General features: G+C 38.0%; 1 protein-coding gene across 1 annotated transcript in view; it reads right to left on the bottom strand.

The window, feature by feature from the left end:
* VWA8 (von Willebrand factor A domain containing 8) overlaps window positions 1-20,804 on the bottom strand; it is a 341,016-nt gene that overhangs the window by 113,566 nt on the left and 206,646 nt on the right. The window contains exons 27-29 of the mRNA XM_036454732.2: window positions 9,643-9,751; window positions 7,841-7,979; window positions 5,324-5,523 (exon numbers count right to left, since the gene is read on the bottom strand). Of these exons, the coding sequence (XP_036310625.1) occupies window positions 5,324-5,523; window positions 7,841-7,979; window positions 9,643-9,751 (448 nt within the window). The remainder of the gene's footprint in view (window positions 1-5,323; window positions 5,524-7,840; window positions 7,980-9,642; window positions 9,752-20,804) is intronic.

The raw sequence follows: 20,804 nt of genomic DNA, 5'->3' as shown, positions 1-20,804 counted from the left end.
CATGAATAAGTTCTGTTGTTCCATCCTCTTAGAAGTTAATGGTTTCCTTCTGTAAATGACTAAAGATATATTCTGTCTGAGTTTAAAAATAGAATTTTGCGTCACACACAAGTACATGTAGCTGTGGCTTTGGCACTCCTTTAAGGGGGCAGGGAGGAGAGGCAAACGAGCAATTTTATTATGTTTGTATTTGACTGGGAGAAAAGCAACCTCTGGATGACCTCAATGTCCCAAAGTCTGAAATTCTAAACTTTGTACAGATGTAATAAATAATCTCATGGGGAGGGGATGGGACACTTTATTTTTAGGCATGGAGAAGTTTCCCTTTCCTTACTTAAGATTTTATTTTAGCAAGGGCTTTTGAACAACTTCTTAAGCTAACCAGGGAAATGCACCCAGAGCAAAGGTTTATTTTTAAAAGACAAAGGATAGATGAATTAATGGAAGCACTTCTCTACACTATTTTAGCTCTGTTTTCATTTATAGCAGGATAGGGAAAAAGGAATTAAAGGCAGTGCACTCATTTTTTATTCCATTAGAACTATTTACCATTTGTTAACTTTTACAGCTGCATGCTGTTTATTTGGAATTAAAGAGGTCTTCGTCCTAACAGGGTCTTAATACAAAAAAGACAGCTAAGCTATTCTCTCTGGAAAAAGAGGAGGCAGTTCAAATGATAGGCAGAATGGAAGTTTCCAGATAAGCTGAGCAATGTCTGTGGTAGCTTTCTGGACAACTGTTAACACTATAGTCAAAAGGGTAAGTCAGATAACATGCTAGAATGGCAGGAGGTCACATCCAGGCTATGGAAGCTAAGCATAGTTTTCTTTTCTTTTTAAATTAAATTTATTGGGATGACATAGACCTAGGCCTCCACATAAGGTTACAAAGTTTCAATTATAGAAGATACATAATTCCCAACAGAAATGGCTGCTGCCATGGAGTGAGCAGGAGGCTAGGCTCCGTACCAAGCTACAGTTTCAATTGTAGAAGGTAAATAAATTCCAGATACCAGGGCCTCCGCTTGGGTCACCAGGGGGCGTGGCTGGCCTGCAAACCACCACAGGCCCCAAGCCCAGGGGGCAGGGCCAGCCTCCAAACCACCACAGAACCCTTATCCAGGCTCCCCCATGCACCAAGAGAACCCCAACCCTGATCCGGGACATCTTCCAGGGCAAACCAGCTGGCCCCCACCCATGCACCAGGTCTCTATCCTATCTAATAAAAGAGTAATATGCAGACTGAACATCACTCCAACATACAATATGACTGCTCCCATGTGGTCAAAGATCCTGCCCCTATGTGGACACAAGATGGCCAGCAGGGGAGGGGAGTTGGAGGCCTGCAAGGGAGTGCAGTTGAGAGGGACCAGGTCTGCAAGGGAGGGCAGTTGGAGGCGATCAAGCCTGCAGGGGAGGGCATTTAGGGGTGACCAGGCCAGCAGAGGAGGGAAGTTGGGGGCAAACAGGCTGGCAGGGTAGCAGTTAGACATCAATCAGGCTGGCATGGGAGTAGATCAGGCTGGTAGGCATAAGCGGTTAGGGGCAATCAGAAAGGAAGGCAGGCGAGCAGTTGAGACCAGCAGTCCTGGATTGTGAGAGGGATGTCCGACTCCCTTAAGGGGTCCCAGATTGGAGAGGATGCAGGCTGGGCTGAGGGACACCTCCCTCCCCTAACCCCTCACACCCATGCACAAATTTCATGCACTGGGCCTCTAGTGGTTAATAAAAGTATACAGGTGTCAAGTATATAATTCTACAGTACGTCATCTGTATATTGTATCCATCACCATTTATCCTTCTTTTATGCTCTTCTACTTTTCCCTCATCGCTCACCCCCTTCCTTCTGGAAATCACTATATTGTTGTTCTTATTCGTGAATCTTTTTTTCTTTTCTTTCTTTGCTTAATCCCTTTACCCTTCTCACCCAGCCCCAACTCTCTCTCCTATGACAGCTGTCAGTCTGTTCTCTCTATCCTTGAGTCTGTTTCCATTTTGTAGAGATATGGTCAGGTAATATTCATTCTGTGTAAATGTACTACAGCTGTTTTATCCACTCATCTACTGATGGGCACTTGGGCTACTGTCAAATCTTGGCTATTGTAAATGATGCTGCAATGAACATAAGAATGCATATATTCTTTAGAATTAGTGTTTCAGATTTCTTCAGATATATTCCCAGAAGTGGAATTGCTGGGTCACAAGGCAATTCAATTTTCAGTTTTTTGAGATAACACCATACTGCTTTCCACAGTGGCTACACCAATCTGCATTCCCACCAAGAGTGCACAGGGGTTCCTTTTTCTCCTCATTCACTCCAACACTTATTTATTGATTTATTTATGATAACCACTCTGACAGGTATGAGGTGATATTTTATTGTGATTTTAACTTGCATCTCTCTGAAGTTTAGCATTTTTCATATACCTCTTGGCCATCTGTATGTCCTCTTTGGAGAAGAGCCTTTACTCTTTTCTTTTTAAAAAAATGTCTTTATTGTTGAAAGTATTACAGTTATCCCCCGCCATTGATGCTCTCCACCTGGCTCCTGCCCCCAGGCCCTCATTGCACTATTATCTGTTTCCATGGGTTATACATACACACATATAAGTTCTTTAGTTAATCTCTTCCTGCTCCCACCTCCCCACTTCCCTCTGAGGTTTGTCAGTTTGTTCCATGCTTCCATGTCTCTATTTCATTCATTAGTTTATTTTGTTCATTAGATTCCACATTTGAGTGAAATCATGTGACAGTTGTCTTTCTTAGGCTGGCTTATTTTGATTAGCATAATATCCCCTACGTCCCTCCATGCTGTCTCAAAGGGTAAGAGATCTTTCTTTTTTACAGCTGCACAGTATTCCATTGTGTAAATGTACCAAACTTTTTAAATCCACTCATCTACTGATGCTTTTGCCCATTTCTTAATTGGATTGTTTGCTTTTTTTTTGGTGCTTAGTTTTATAAATTCCTTATAAATTTTGGATATAAGCCTTTATCAGATGAATTGGCAAATATATTCTCTTAGTCAGTGGGAAAAAACATTTTTTCTTGATGAAAGTTGTTGTAAGTGAATATAGTATTAACCACCAATGTAACCAAATATAGTATTAACCACCAATGTAACTCTTTTGAGAAAATAAAATACTTGATGAGAAGTGAAAAAACTTTTAAAGAATTGGTATATGTAAATTTGACAGCTAAAAAGAGGCCCACACCAAGGAACATCTTAATTAAAATAGCAAAGTTTAAAGATAAAGAGAGAATCTTAAGAACAGCAAGAGAAAGATAGTTACCTACAAGGGAGCTCACAATGAATTAAAGACTTAAATTTAAGTTGTGAAATCATAAAAATCCTAAATGAAAACATAGGCTGTAAAATCTCAGACATTTCTCATAGCAATATTTTTTCTGATCTATCTCCATTGACAAGGGAAATAAAAACTAATAAACAAATGGCACTACATCAAACTAAAATGCTTTTTCACAGCAAAAGAAATTAAAAGACAACCCACTGAATGGAAGAACATATTTATCAATGATACATTTGATAAAGGGTTAATTTCCAATATTTACAAAGAATTTATACAGGTCGACACAAAGAAAACTAACAAATTACAATATGGTCAAAGGACAAATAGACACTTGTCCACAGAGGACATACAAATGTTCAACAGACATATGAAAAGTTGCTCCATGTCACTAATCATCAGAGAAATAAAAATTAAAACCACAATGATATATCACCTCACACCTGTCAGAATGGCTATTATCAATAAATTAATAAACACGTGTTGGCAAGGATATGGAAAAGGAAACCTTTGTGCACTGTGGGTGGGAATGCAGATTGGTGCAGCCATTATGGGAAGCAGTACGGAGTTTCCTCAAAGCATTAAAAATGGAACTACCTTATAACCCAGTAATTCTACTGTACTTTTGGGAATGTATCAGAAGAAACTAGAAACACTAATTTTAAACAATATATGCACTCCTATGTTCATTGAAGCATTATTTATAATAGCCAAGATTTGGAAGCAGCCCAAGTATCCGTATGCAGATGAGTGGACATAAAGCCGTGATACATTTACACAATGGAATAAATACCTAGTCATATAAAAAGAAGAAAATCTTATCTCTTACATCAGTAATGAATGGCCCTGCAGAGTATTATGATAAGTGAAATAACCAGTCAGAAAAGACAAATATTATATGATTTCACTTGTAGGTGGAATCTAATGAACAGAATAAACTAATAAACAAAATAGAAACAGACTGACAGCTGTCAGAAGGATTGGGGGGCTGAGGGGCTCAGTGGAAAAGGTAAAGAGATTTAGCAAAAAAGAAAAACCACAAATAAACAACAACAACAAAATAACCAGAACATAGACAATAGTATGGTGATTTCTCAAGGGAAAGACTGGTGGGGGAGATGGAAGAGGTCAAATGGCGGATAAATGACAGTAGAAAGAGACTTAACTTTGGGTGAGCATGTGTTATAGAGTGGTACACTTGAAATCTGCATGTTTTTATTAACAAATGTCACCCCAATACATTCAATGCGTAAGTAAATATGAAACGCCAAAGAGATTTCTCACTCCTTCATGTGAGGTGATGATGAAAAAATGGCTAATAAGTGGTCCCTCACGAGACATCGACTTTGCCAGTGGTTTGATCTCGGACTTCCTAGCTTCCAGGACTGTGGGAAATAAATTTCTATTTTTTATAAGCTCTCTGTTCTATGGTTTCTTTGTTATAGCAGCCCAAATGGACTAAAGCAATTACATGGCATCCTCTGCATAAAGGATTCATTCAGGTTTCAGATAAAATATCATTTCTTAATATTGGTCACCCTCCCAATGCTCCCTACCCCCATCATTACTTAGAACTATTCTCTAGTTTCTTTTACACTCCATTCTACTGATATACTACTGATGAACTTAGACCTTTAGAATTCTCACTAATTAAAACACATTGCCTGTGAAACACACTACCTGAAATTGGCAGATTTATTTATTTGTTGTTTATCTACCCAAAGAGAATACAAGGTTCACAACAAAGAATTACGTGACCTTAAATGTTAAAGGTTGAGAAACCCTGACTTTCATGTTTCCAGACTTACAAGTCTGGAAGTCTCTGCAGAGAGGAAGACATTAACCTCTCTTTGTGGTAATGATAAAATATAACTTTGGAGCATTTGTTCAGCCCCTTTACTTAATCTTTATAAAGATACTTACTTTCAGTTATGGCTTATAAATCATTCTTGCCTTTTACTCCACATAAGTTCCCCTTGGCATGTGAGTACCATGTGAGTAACTGGGATATATTACCTGCTGCTCATGGAGAACCACTTGACCATTGAGGGGACTTCCCAGGGGTGCCACTGTCACAAATGGGTGCCAAACTCCACTGGCCGTTCTTGGGAAGATGTCAAAAAAGTCCACAAAGTAGCCAATGTTCCCAGCCATACTCATGAAGTATAAGGAAACAGGATTGCATGTCACTACATAGAGAGTATATTCCTCATTTTCTGAAATGACAAAAAACAGTTAATTTTTAAATCTGCAACGAATTTTCTGACTGGAAAAGAGATCCAGTAAAAACTGAATCATGAGACTAAACACAGTTGAAACTCAACAGGTAAACTGATTAGGCTTAAAGATCACGAGAAGCAATTTAGTTCCTGCTCTGGAAGTAGATGGGGCCACAGCTAACTATTTGATCTTTGAGAGAGAGAGAGAGAGAGAGAGAGAGAGAGAGAGTGTGTGTGTGTGTGTGTGTGTGTGTGTGTAATATATATATATTAGAGGCCTGGTGCATGAAGTTATGCGTGGGTGGGGTCTGGCCACCCTGGCCAGGAAGAGAGGACATGGGTGGATGGCCTGCTGGTTGAACTCCTGGTCGAGGGGACAATTTGCATATTAGCTTTTTATTATATAGGATATACACTGAGTGGCCAGATTATTATGCATTCGAGATCATAATAATCTGGCCACTCAGTGTGTGTGTGTGTGTGTGTGTGGAGCATTTGTTCAGCCCCTTTACTTACTCTTTATAAAAATACTTACTTTCAGTTATGGCTTATAAATCATTCTTGCCTTTTACTCCACACACACACACACACACACACACACACACACACTGAGTGGCCAGATTATTATGTGTGTGTTTCTAACCCAATAAAATGTGTGTGTTTCTAACCCAATAAAATGCTCTTTTCTCTTACAAATACAGGATAGGTAAAAAAACAAAGAAACAAATAACAAAAAAACCTAGTTTGCAAATGTAGACAATACTAACATAAAGGGTTAAATTATATGAGGGAAAGCAAAGCAATTCAACTTTTTAAAAAATATATTTTTATTGATCTCAGAAAGGAAGGGAGAGGGAGAGATATATAGAAACATCAAAGATGAGAGATAATCACTGAAGCTGCCTCCTGCATGACCCCCGCTGGGGATTAAGTCCAAAACCCAGGCACATGCCCCTGGCTGGAATCGAACCTGGGACTCCTCAGTCCACAGTGGACACTCTATCCACTGAGCCAAACCAGAGTTCATCTTTTAAGAGCCAATTCTGACTAACTGGCAGCAGCTGCCTAGAATGCTGGGTGGAGAACTGTGACATTGTCACAAGGGTTAATGAGAAAAGTGCTGCTCTGATTAGTGATGGGCAATGGGGCACATGATCACAGCATACTTATGTACAAGTCCTAAATATGAGACAAGGGCCAAATTTCAAACTATAACCATAAAATCCATATTTAATCTCTACTAATGAGCATAAAATTCTATATAATAAAAGGGTAATATGCAAATTGACCCTAACAGCGGAATGTTTGGGAATGACTGCTTGCTATGATGCGCACTGACCACCAGGGAGCAGATGCTCAACACAGGAGCTGCCTCCTGGTGGTCAGTGTGCTTACACAGGGGGAATGCTGCTCAGCCAGAAACCGCCTCATGGCTGGCCAGTGCTGTGGTGGTGGCAGGAGCCTCTCCCGTCTCCACAGCAGCTCTAAGGAAGTCCGACAAATGACTTCCTGTGGGGAACAGGCCTAGGCTGGCAGGTGGACATCCCCCAAGGGGTCCTAGACTACAAGAGGATGCAGGCTGGGCTGTGGAACACCCCCCTCCCCACCGAGTGAACAAATTTTCATGCACCAGGCCTCTAGTATTTTAATAAAAGCACCAATCTGTTACCAGAAAACTCTGTACACTTTTAAAGCACATTTTCATTCAACATACCTGCTTTTAGGAATAATCAATATCTATAGAACTTGTATGAAAACTTGCATCTAAATTTTTGCCTAAACAATCTCCATCTTAGTCAAGTTAGAGACTCTCTCCCTTCCCCCCGCCTTCCCCTTTGTTTACATTACTTTAGTAACTGCCATTAATTGAGAAACTTCTGCCAATAGGTACCAGGGCACACTGCATGAATCAGTAGGCAATGGCAACAGTCCAGAAATGCAGATGCCAAAAGTTCACATCCTTTATTTGTCATTCTTCACAATGAGAAGTTTAATGACTGCAAATCATTCCAGCTCTGCTTTCATGGTTCATGCAATCACAAAACTGGAATCCCAGCCAAAGAATCCAATGTTTCTCCTTTTTATTTTCCCTTCTATTTTTAGCACACGCCTGAGTGTGTTTAACTTTGTGCTACAGTTGTAATGAGAAACAGACGTATGCATACAAACTTAGCAGTGCTTAAGGGATTCCACAATAGTATTTTGTTAGGTTGGTATAGGAAACTAGTTCTAAATTATAATACATATAATTGCTATTTTGATGTCCTTTAAAAAGAATCAGTGTAGGAAGGGAAAATCAAAAGAACTGACATACCATGGGATGTAGCGATGTCACAGATTATGTTAATTTCATCCAATGGCAACTTCCAGGAGGCACATTCTTCAGTGAAGGTTTGAGATCTTCCATCATGTCTTTCTATTGGATACTCCTGTATGTTTATAAGTGCTGGACCCTATAATAAAGTAGTTTATCTGAGTTAAGAAATTTGGGTAGTTACCAAAATATAGAAAAGCTGTAGTTCTTCCAAAATACAGACTTTAAATTCAAATAATCAATATCTTGATGTCTCTCTTCTTATTTTATTGACCGGCATGGCATTTATAACAATAGTACCATAAAATTGCATTTATAAATGCTTCCACATGTGCTGTTATTTAATTTCTCTTTATTTTCTTTTTACTCATAAAATATACCAGATGTAAAATCCCATAGTATTTCCCACTATTTCATTTCTTTCTAAGCCAAGATCAACTTTGAATGCCAAGTACTGGGACTCAGAACTGTTCAAACCAGGAGAATAATTTGTAAATGAATGAATCAGGGCCTGATATAGTTCCACTGCAAAGCATGGTTATTACATTATTATATAGAATGTAATGGCTAACCCTGGGTCTTTGAAATAAAAAACAGTAACAACTGAAATGAAAAACAACTTACTGATAATTATAAAAGGTAGAAAATTTCACACATGCTAAAATATTATTCAATAGTAACATAAGCAGAGGAACACATTTAATAATTTTATTGCTATTAGTACTGGATACTCAGATATGATATCCTGGAAAGATTACATAGATATAATTAAAATTTCAATGATTTGTATGCAGTCAGTCCTTAACTAATAAAAAAAATGTTTGGGTTAGATATTGACCACTGTGGCATGTGTATTCCCTTATCCTTTCAGAATAGTCTGTATCTCAGGAGCAGGAAAACTAGAAACTAGATTTCTCATATTCCCTTGCAGCAAGGGTTCTGGATGAGATTTAGTTCTACCAATTAAATTCACTCGCATAAGATTTGGAAGGTAGAAGAGGTAGTGGCCATCTTCCTACAGCTGTAGTTGACAAGGAGTCCCTGACTAAAATGAGCCATCAGATTCTATGCTCTCCTGGAAGCATTGATGAATGACAGCCCACTGGTCAACCCTAATCCACGGCCTGTTTCTGCAAATAAAATTTTACTGGAACATAGGCACACTCATTTGTTAAAGTACTGTCTAAGGCTGCTTTTGTACTACCATGGCAGAGTTGAGTAGTTGTGAAGAATCTTTATAGCCATAAAGCCTAAAATATTTACTACCTGATATTTTAGATAAAAAGTTTGCCAATCTGCTTTATTGTATAGCTCTCAGCAACAGGGGTAGTAGCAGAAGAAGAAACACTGATCTTGAAACTAAGTCCTTCTGTACTTTCTAAAAACTTTACAAGCATCTATTTCCCTAAAATATCGAATCTCTTATTGCTTGAAATGCCAAGGGACTTTGTATGGAATTAGATTTTGCAATAGAGGGGTTTCCATTGCAACTAGTGATTGATACCCTTTTCCTTTGCCTTTTTACATGAAGACAAATATATTGGAGGAACTGTCCTAGAATAACACACAAGATACCCAAATTTCCCAAAATATAAATTAGCTCTTGGGAATTCTACTGACCACTAGAAATTCTCTACAGGTAGCCTCTCAGAAGCCAGACTGACTTGACAGTTCGAGCAGAAGCTCAAGCTACTTTAAAATAAGATCAGAACAAGTTATTTCTGAGCTTATATTAATTTTCTCCCATGAAGATATATAAAAATCTGTAAGATTCAATATTTTAATGAAGAAATAATATCAACCTTTATGTCTATGTGATGAGTTTCTGCAGGACACAACAGTTTCTGCATTCCATCTCTTGACTGGCCCACAGTCCAGTAGCCCATGAATGTCTGCTCTGGCAGAGGCAACCTGTCAAGGAGGATTTGAAAAGTAAACATTCCTTCTTGTTTCCAAGTCACCAGAAAACGTAACGCACCATCTATTATCAACCACAAAAATAAATATGAAGAATGATTTCCTTAGAAGTTCCTTACACATTATTAAAAGTCTATAAAACCATTTTTAGAATGTACTTTAAGAAGAAAAGATGCCACTTTTCTGAAACTCAGAAGGTAAAGTCCTATTTTGTTTTTACCTTAATGACAAAAATAGATTACATATATTTTCCCTTGAATTGGTAAAATACTTAGCAAGGTGACATCTAAATTCCTAGTACAGTATAGGAAGGATTTAGGCAAAAAATTAAAATTAAAAAAATGGAGCAACCTATCAAATTTTCAGTATATTCTTTTAAATTTGGAATAAAATAATAGACAATACACAATACTACCAGTCACATGGTTGTAAGTTATACAGGACAAGTTTCATAGACTCTATGTTAGCACCCTAATTTTTTCACTTTGAATTGAAATATTATATATAGAAACATTCACATAAATGTGCCACTTAGTTCTGAACACACCAGCACCCAACACCAGCACCCAGGAAGCCCCTCAAGGCCACTTTGGTCATTGTACTCACCAAGGGAGCACTATCCTGATTTCTAATGAAATTAGTCTGTGTTTAGATTCCTTTTATTTAAAATGACTTTTAAATAAAGTGACTTGCCAAAACACAGATGGCAATGCTAGAGTACAAAACCACAGACAAAATTTTGAGAATAAAGACTTCATTTTTAATCATACTATTTTTTCTTTGACTTTTTAAAATGGAACAATCAATTTGTCATTTAAAAATATAAATTTTATTGATTTTATACAGAGAGGAAGAGAGAGAGAGAGAGTTAGAAACATCCATGAGAGTCATCGATCAGCTGCCTCTTGCACACCCCCTACTGGGGATATGCCCGCAACCAAGGTACATGCCCTTGACCGGAATCGAACCCGGGACCCTTCAGTCCTCAAGCCGACGCTCTATCCATTGAGCCAAACCGGTCCCGGCCAATTTGTCATTTAATTCATTATAAAGCTCTTATTCCTTGGTAAGGTGAGGCAAACAATAGTTCAGAGTTAAATTTCTTTCTTTCTTTTTTTTTATTTTAAAGCACATGTAGATACAAATTGAAATGCATGCTTGGAATGAGTTTGATGATCATTAAAAGAGTACTACATATTCACATTTTGAAACCATTTTATTTTCAGTAAGAATAGTCTGACACAATATTTCCATATGCTTAATAAGACCATGTAAGGCTCAGACATTTTTGGCATAAAATAACAGAATCAAACATTCTAGTAGAATATGCTCTTTGGCCCTTTGAAATACTTAGCACAAAAGGAATGATATTTACATTGATATTTTTTGACATTATCTTATCTCTTAAAAGGAAATAGGTGCTTTTGTATCTATCATCTAAAACACATTTCAAATTATTCTGATTGGTTACTCACTTATTTCCATGTTTTTACTGGGAGTGAGGTAGGAAGGGCACGGAGCCAGGGGATTTACTATTATGTTTTCTCTAGTAAATGTAATAAAGATCTATGCAGACTTTGGAGAGGAAAAGCAGGCTAATTTCTCTGAGTGTTAATTTCTTCCTTTGTGAAACCAAGGGGGAGATCTGTGTGGTTCCTGAGAGCATGGGTAGCCTCTACAGACCAGTGAAGTGAGACAAGGGAAGTGTCAGTGGTAGATTCAGCTGTGTTGTATTACCTTGGTGCTCTGCAGTGAAAATAAAACCACCAAAATGAAAATATCTATATCTACCAATAGAAATAGGTGCCCTGAAAGGCATTCTTTACTAATTAACTTAAAAAAAAGTTCTAAATACATTCCAGTTTTTGGAGACAACAGAAACAGTTTGAAATTTAACTATGTTTCTTAAGAGGTTGAGAATTACTTAATAAAAATGAACTTTGCTTGTTAGGTTAATATATAGCCTAAAATTGATTGACTAACATATCCTTTAATGATCATAAATACATAACATAGTTGTGAAAAACAAAGCAAAATACTTTATCCACCTGAGAAAAAGTAACTTTACTGGGCATCTATCCCTGACAATTCCAGGGGTAGTCATGAAACCTGGTTTGAACTTGCCTTCTAAATAATAGTCATGGAAATTACAAGCTGTCTGGGACTCACCTAAAAATAGTACTAGCTGGTTGTCAGGGTATGGGAAGGACCTTCAGGTACTCCTATAAAATCTGTTCCAGAACCACATAAGATTATGTGTATGGGCAATCACAACTACAGCTGAAAGCACATTTGCAGGGTGTGCTGGAGTTGCACACTCAAACTGACTCCATCCAGCTCCTTGGTCACATGAAGTATTGTTTCCAGACTTTCTCAGTGGGCTCCAGGCAGGCCAATGGATATAAACCAAAGCCCCTCACTTATAAGCCCTCCCAACAAGCTGTGTAAAGATTTGATGATTAGTAACTCACTCTCCTTCACAAAGTTAGTAGTCGGGGGAAAAAGGGAAGCATTAAAATTGGATGCATGAGTAAGCTCTGAATGTCGCATAATCAGCATTAGCTTGGGAATAACTCTAATAACCAGTTAGCAAAAGATACTATATTCTATTATTAAAACACTAGAGGCCTGTGCATGAAATTCATGCACAAGGAGGGAGGGGGTCCCTCAACTTGGCCTGCACCATTTCACAATCTGGGACCCCTCGGGAGATGTCCAACTGCTGGTTTAGGCCCAAACCCTGCAGGCAGTTGGACATCCCTCTTGCACTTTGGACCACCCGCTCTTAACCGCTGGCCTGCCTGCCTGCCTGCTCAGTGTTCATCATAGCGACTAGTCGATCCAGTCTTTCTGGTTGTTCCACCCTTCCAGTTGCTGGGGGGAAAAAAAAGTAAAAAAAAAAAAAAAAAAAAAAAAAAAAAAAAAAAATATATATATATATATATATATATATATATACACACACACACACACACACACACACACACACACACACACATATATTCCAACTCTGACTAGACTTAAGTTGTAATACCTGATTTGATTAAAAGAACGATATTTTCCATGGTTTTAAGAACATGTCACTTGTTTTGTTTAACTTTGTTAAAGTCCTAGCAGAAATGATGTCTGGATTTAATTTTAAAGAAGAGGAGGAAGAACTTAGAGCCTATAAATAGCACTACTTTTTATTTTCAATGTCATTCATGAATTTATGTTTTCTTAAAAGAATGGAGTATCTCAATTCATATGTTGTGATGTTTCTTAATAATCTGTGGAAGAATTAACAAAGATCTGGAAGTAAAAGTTTTAACTATAAGAATGGTGGATATAGAAATCATGTCCCAGGTCAAATTATAGCACTTGAGCAGTTACAGACAGGAAAAAAGTTGTGGGTTTTTGGGATTTTTTTTTTTTAACATGTATATAATTCTTAATATAAGCCATATGGACACCAAAGTCAAGAAATATAGTCTGAATGACATGTAAGAGATTTGTCTAAGATTGTTTTCATAAAGAGGTGAGCTGGGGTTTTAAGGAGCATGTTCTGGCAAATTTCTGCCTTCTCTGAACATTTGCCAGTACTATTTCTGGAGTATGAAAGAAACACATGAAAAAGATTTGGATCTTTCTAGGGGCATTATATAATTGGAAGTTGTTGACATACCTATTATCAGCAACTCCTAAAACATTTCCTTACCACAAGAACTACTAATTTTCATAGGAATAATGGAACCCTGTAGGGTAGTTCCACCAACTCTCAAAAATTCACCAATTACTATCAACTTTGAGAAGTAAAAGAACAACTCCAATTTTACAAGGCTTCACTCATTCCTAATGTTTTAAATCTAATCTCTGGTACACATTAAAGTGGATTGTCCAACCGAGTTTACTGAAGCCTGAACAGAATAACCAAACAAATGTTTCTACCTTTGGCTCTTACCCCTTCCTCTTACACTTCAGCTAATTTATGCCTTTGCCACCTCAAACTGCTACTTGTTAGTCCTGAACATGTATGTTCATGCTTCCGCCAGGTATTTCTACTCTTGCCTCTTTAATGAAATCCTCATTCCTGAGGCCCAATTCAAATGTTACCCTTGCACCCCTCTCTCATATTCTTTCTGGGCAGAATGAATCTTTTGCTTTTCTGGGTTTCCTTGTAGATTTGCATTCTTAGGCTAGAGTTCGTGTAATTTGCAATTTTCAAATTTACGACCCAATAGGGACTAAAAGCTTAAGAATTCAAGTTCATAAATGAATTGACGAAATCCTTCATAAATATTTTTTATTTAAAACAAAATTTAAAAACCCAGCACACTAAAGAAAGAAAATAGAAATCCTTTTAAACACTTTAAGTTAGTAATAATGGATACTATTCCAAGTTAACCTCCCTTGTTTAGAAGAAACTTCTGAATCTCACTTCCCTATAGTCTCACATGTGGCTGGTAAACTAATTTTGCTGGAAATGATATGCATACAACAAGGATGTGTGTGGGTTTTTCCTTTCTGTGCTTGGCTCTGCATTCAGACACATGGCTTTCCCTTTATAACTTAGATGTGTGCACCTCTGCCACTTAGGTCCCGTCAACGTCACAGAAATGAAGAGTAATTTGGATGCATGCAATGGAAAAAGATTTGGGGAAACTCATTCTTGGCTGACACTTCTCAAATATGGCCACCGATATTCACAATGACACTGTGCAGTCTCAGTGCCGCTGCCCAGCATCATTGGTGCCAGAGCAGGTGTTGTCAGCTGGCCCCACACATCGCAGGCTTTCCTCCTCCTCACAGGAGTTGCCAGACTACAGTTCTGGGGCCTGCATTTCCTTTCCCTCATCTTCAAATTTTATTGCAAACACTTCTTTTTCTGCCATCTGCTTTTCCAACCACATTTAAGTATTTTTGAATTTCAAGTTCTTTCTTTTTCTAATTATCCACATCAAAAAGACTAGGACTAAAACTCATCCAGTTGGAAATTTCCCTAGAAAAAAACACACCAAAAACCAAAAAAAAAAAAACCCCAAAAAAAACACCCCTCTGTATTTTTCATAAGGATTTATAATAGGAAATAGCCTTACTGTGAATGTAGCTTTGAATATAATATTGCATAACAAGGTTGATAGCTTACATGTTGTCCCAACTAATTGTTAATTCACTGAGGGTAAGGCTTACATGAAACTCACTTAAATCTCTGGCACTTGGAATCCCTCACTTTGGCCACTGAAACATCACCCCTTTCCCTCTCATTCCCCTGCCACATGGGAGCCCACATTGTTCATCACATGGACTCCTATAGCTGTCCCAAACCAGTCTTCCTGCCTTCAGTTCATTGTCTTCCAGCTTATTAACCTTAGAAAACCAGAAGGGGTCTTTCTACTTTATGAATCTGACCGTGCTATAATCTGGTTTAAAATTTTTCTCTGATTCCTGACTCTTCTCTCCCTTTTAGGCTCACCACATAGGACATTCTCACTTCACCATTAATTTTAGTCACTGAACTATTTGCAATTTCAAAAATGCACCATGCCCCCTCAACCTCTCTGCTTTAAGCATCTTTTCTCTGTTTGTCTGCAGAACCCCTAGTAATCCTTGAGAGTTGTCTTGGTTACCCTCCCTGACTCTCCCCAGGGCAGAAGGCGGGAATCCTCCCCTTGCTCTCTCCTGTGTGGCTTTAACACACACAAGTCACTCTTTACTTGAGTGCTTTCCCAATTCACTGTGACCCATTGGAGGGAGGTACCAAACCTTCCTCACCTTTACATTTCTGACTCCCTACCTAGTGTTTACCACAAAAGGCTCAATAGTGTTTGTTAAATGAGTGAATGCTTGGGTACACTAGAACTGCCATCTTTCCTGCTTGTTCCTTATCTCAGTGGCAAGTTGCAAAACACCATAGCATAAAAGTCCTTCAGTTGATCTCTTATCTCCCCCATATCTCCCTCCCCTCCCCACTGTAATTTGACAGTCTGCTTGTTGCTTTACTGTCTCTATATCTATCTTTTGGTTCATCAGTTTATAATGTTCTTTATTATCCATAAATGAGTGAGGTCATGTGGTGTTTCTCTTTCATTGACTGGCTGCATGCAAATAAGTATAACCAATGGACACAAAACTCTGGGGAGGGAGGGCATATATGGGAGTGGGAGGGCAATGGTAAGATATGTACACATATAATAATTTAATAAACAAACAAACATACAAACAAACAAAAAATCATAGCAAGTCTTCCCCTGTGTCCTGACTACGCGATTCTCAACCAATGATGCCATCTACTTTGCAGGTGAATCTGGAAGAGATCACTACAGGTGGGTTTTGGGATTTCTATCCAGCGAGGTGACAGACTTTCACAAAGTATCACAAAGGCTTAAAGGATCAAGGTTAATTCTGTGAGATTGCTAAAATAAATATAAAGGAGTCATAGATCTTGACATTTCCTATGCACATTAGGTGTGTTTTTTCATTTTTTCTGTACCCCCATTAAAGGAGCTGAAAGCAAGTGAAATAGTTGTGAAGCTACTTCATAACATACGAAAAGAATATAGGGCAAGGACTATGAATCTATAAAACCTAACACCACTCTTCTACTTATAATAGTTCTGAGATGACATAAGTAAACCTTATTATATTTGAAAACTAAGAGCCCTTTTATAAAGTTAAAGCAAATCATCATACAGAGGGGTATTGTACAACTTAGAACCCCAAGGCCAATCTTGTGAATTAATTTGTAAAAATTAAGAGTACAAAAATAAAATTCTAGGACACAACAGTTTGGAAAATGGAAGGAGAGGCACAATACTTTAAGAATCTTAACATTTAATGGGACAAAGAGTGAGCTGATGGCCACTCCTATCTCCAAAGATAAGCCTAACGAAATTACTCAAAAGAGACATTCTGGTTGAGGATGTTCTTTTTAATGCTTCTGGTACATTGGAGACCCCATGGTTGATCCTGGGCAGAGAAGCAGCAACTGCTATTGATGCCACAATTACACAGGATGAGTCTTTAACAAAGAAAACCCAGGCTAGTCACATACCCAATCAAAGACACATTTGATTTAAGAGAATAGGCTTACATCTTATACATTTAAAAAAAAAAATCCTCACCAGAGGATATTTTCCCATTGATTTTTAGAGACAGTGGAAGGGAGAGGGAGAGATAGAGAAACACTGAAGTGAGAGAGAAACATAGATTGGTTGCCTCCTGCATATGCCCCGGAGGATAGAGCATGCAATACAAGATACATGCTTTTGACTGAAATCGAATCTGGGGCCCTTCAGTCTGTAGGCTGATGCTGTATCTACTGAAGAAAACTGGCTAGGGGTGAAAAGTATTTTTTACTTACTTATGGAATCAATGACAAATAGTATTAACTGGAAGGAAAATGTGATTAAAACAATGGGCTTAGTCCCTAATGTAAAAGTTATATGCGTTTGATATATGTCCCCCAAATAAAGGGAAATAACATTTGAAAAACTGCAAAGTTTCCATTAGCTTTAAAATCTTGTAGTCCAGTGTTGTATTGCATTGCTTCTCTCGTATAAGGCACTGTACAGACCACATGGTGGAATGAGCAAAAAGATGATAGTTTTGGAACAGACAGAACTGCAGTTAAATTCCCCACCCTGTCATTTATTAGTTATATAGTCTGTTAAGTATTTAATTTCCTGAAACTCCAGTTCTTCATCTGTAAAACAAACTCTCTCTCTCTCTCTCCTATACCTAATAGATAGTAAACTTCAAAAAATTACTTCCCTAATAGAATAAAATAATTGTTTTATAGATTATGCATTAATATTTGCAAAGTGCTTACAGCACTTGTAAGCACTTGATAAATATCAACCATTTTTATTTTTGCTGCTTTAAAAATATGTTGTCTATCCTCACTTGACACATTATCAATGATTAAACTCAGGTTGTGTTGAAATGCCCTAGAGTTGCTCAGTTCACGTAATTTCTTGTTTGCCATTGGGAAGCGTGCCAGTTTTCTGCCTTTGGAGTAGCCATCACAGTGTAGCATGAGCTTTGCTGTATGGGAGGCAAGAAATAGCAATTTCAGACTAAACCTTTAAAACTTTTATTTTATTTAAGAAAATAAAATAAAAAATTCCAGTGCCGAGACTATCTGTGGACATGTAAAAAATAAAACACAGAAAATAATACATGTTAGAATATTAAAATAGCAAGAAAGTGAGGCCTCGCAAAGGCAACCACTGCCAATGCTACCCTGTGTTTTCAAATTATTCTAAATGTAAATATAGTAAAGAGATTTAATTGAAAATTTGCTAATATGGTCTCAGACCTTGATAATTCATAGTTACTTTATTTTGTCTGAAAAAGTAAGTTAAGAATTTTTAATCAAGTATTTGAAAGCAGAGAGGGAATATGATAAGAACAGGGCACCTGAGGAGCAGTTTTAAGACTCAAATAGGACTATAGGACACTTTTAAAGTCTCACATGACAATTGTTTTGAGATTTGCAGTCTGTCTGACAACAACATTTTTACATGTTTGAGAAGGATAATGAAATTTAAACATATGCAAAAAGACACAAAGAGTTGATATGAATGTTTATATTCCTTGTGAGAGTTCCTTATATACTTGATGGCTCTGTTTATTATGCTTACAATAAATATCTAGAACTCAAAATGTCTAGAAGGATGAAGAAAAGAGTAGGGTTGAGGAAGAATGTCATTTGCACTCAAATCTATTGCATTAGAGATAAATTTATTTTCAACAAAGGAGCTTAGGAATAAAATGTTTTTAAAAGAACCCCCTGCCCTGGTTGGTTTGGCTCAGTGGATAGAGCGTGGGCCTGAGGACTGAAGGGTCCCAGGTTTGATTCCGGCCAAGGGCATATGCCTGGGTTGCGGGCTTGATCCCCAGTGTGGGGCATGCAGAAGGCAGCCAATCAATGATTCTCTCTCATCTTTGATGTTTCTATCTCTCTCTTCCTCTCCCTTTCTCTCTAAAATTACTAAAATATGTATTTAAAAAAATAAAAATAAGAAGAACCCCTTTTCATTTGGCCTGCATGGCTCAGTAGTAGAGTTTCTATAAACCAGTTTACAGTTCAATTCTAGTCAGGGCACATGCCCGGGTTGTGGGCTCGATCTCCAGTGTGGGCCATGCAAGAGGCAGCCTATCAATGATTCTCTCTCATCATTGATGTTTCTATCTCTCCTTCTCCCTTAATCTCTGAAATCAATTAAAAATGTGTTGTTGTTTTTTGTTTGTTTGTTTTTTAAGAACCTCCTTTTAGGGACATGTATCTTCTATTAAGAAGAAAAGCTGTGCAAAAAAATAAAAAAAACCTCAAAAGAAATATTTCTCAGTGTATGAAATAACACACAGAACCACAAGATCTGGAAGGATTTAAAAATTATCTTCAGATGGTGGAATTATAGGTGTTTTAATTTTCTTTTTGTTAATTTAGACATAAACAAAAATTCATTCTTTATTTAGTACATATGCATCACAAAGAAATACTACATGTTAAAACTTTTTAATTTCCTCACATTTTTTATTCTACTCTGATACAAACAAATGATTGGTAGATTATATGTAGTTTTCCAGTGACAAATAGGCAATAAATGCTTTGGGGGAAAATATGAAACTGGCCTAAGAGTAAACATAACAGATTGAGGAATTCAGAGGAAAAGTTGGGTAGGAGGATAGGGGGAGGACAGGGGGATGGGAGAGGGTAAGAGATTAACCACATAACTTATATATATAACCCATGGACACAGACAATAGTGTGGTGAAGGCCTGGGAATGGTGTGGGGAGTGGGGGATGGAGTTGTCAATGGGAAAAAAAGGGGGACAACTGTAATACTTTCAACAATAAAGAGAAATTAAAAAGAAAAAAGAAAAAACAAAGCAGCATTAAAAATAAGTCAACAGAATTGAGGTCAAAGAATATGGAATAAGAAGGATGATCACATAGAGAACAGACAGCTCTGATAGTGGTGGTAGTGGGCAGGGTGGAGGGATTGGACAAAAAATAAAGAGGTCACAGACAGCAGTGTGGTGATTGAGGGGTTGAGGGGTGCACAGAGGAATGGGTGGAGGTGGAAAAAGTGTAAGGGGGATAAATGGTGATGGGGAAAAATAAAAGAAAAAATAAAAAAATAAAAAGTGCAATAAATAAATATTTTATAGGCAAAAAGAATCTCTTCAGGAAACTACCAGCCTGGTACCAAAGTAGGAGGAGAGGAAATTCCTCTGCTGGGCGCATGCACAGTAGAAGCCAAGATGGCAAAGGGGAAAATCCTTCTACTATGAGGTATGCCTAGTGAAACTAAGATGGCAACTATAAGAGGCAGAGCACAGCATAAGAAAAATCAGATTGGATAAGAGACACAGAAACCCAGACACGGAAACCCAGATCCAAGAAATGGATTGGTTAGGGGGAAGACCCATCAGAAACCTGGGGGGAAATTAGGAAATTGATTGGTTAATTTGAAAGGGCACTTGGTCCTTCCCAAGCCCTAAATAATATAATCCAAACTTAACAAAGCTTCCCCCCCTCCCCCCCCCTCTCTCTCTCTCTCTCTCTCACACACACACACACACACACACACACACACATAATCTGGTAACACATGCTCACCCTGTGTGCTTACACATTCTCTCTCCATAGCAGCCATGTGGGCCTAGCAGCTGCCTTAGGCCTGGCAGCCTCAAGGACTCCAAGCCTAGACTCCAAGCATAGACTCAAGGCTGAGTACAGCAACATAGCCAGGAAAAGACTAAGTTGGCCAGATGGGGACTGAGACTAAACTGGACTAAGCCTTGGCATGGCACAGAATTTCTGTGCCTGATGAAGACAAGGCTGGAGTTTTTCCAAAGTGGGAATGAGGGAGATGAGACCTGGGGAATCTGGGGAACCCCAGTATATCTTACCACAACATCTCAACCTCCCATGCATGGGTCCTCTGAAATAATTTTCTTAGAACTCCATAAAATGACCCCATTTCTACCAGCAACAAAATCACTCTTCTCAAAAAATATTTACTCACTCATTAATAATATAAACAAATTTACTGATAAT

This window comes from Pipistrellus kuhlii, unplaced genomic scaffold (assembly GCF_014108245.1).
Source record: "Pipistrellus kuhlii isolate mPipKuh1 unplaced genomic scaffold, mPipKuh1.p scaffold_m20_p_3, whole genome shotgun sequence".
NCBI classification, from domain to species: Eukaryota; Metazoa; Chordata; class Mammalia; order Chiroptera; family Vespertilionidae; genus Pipistrellus; species Pipistrellus kuhlii.
Note: the sequence above shows the minus strand (reverse complement) of the source record. Positions and strands in the feature narration are given on the sequence as shown.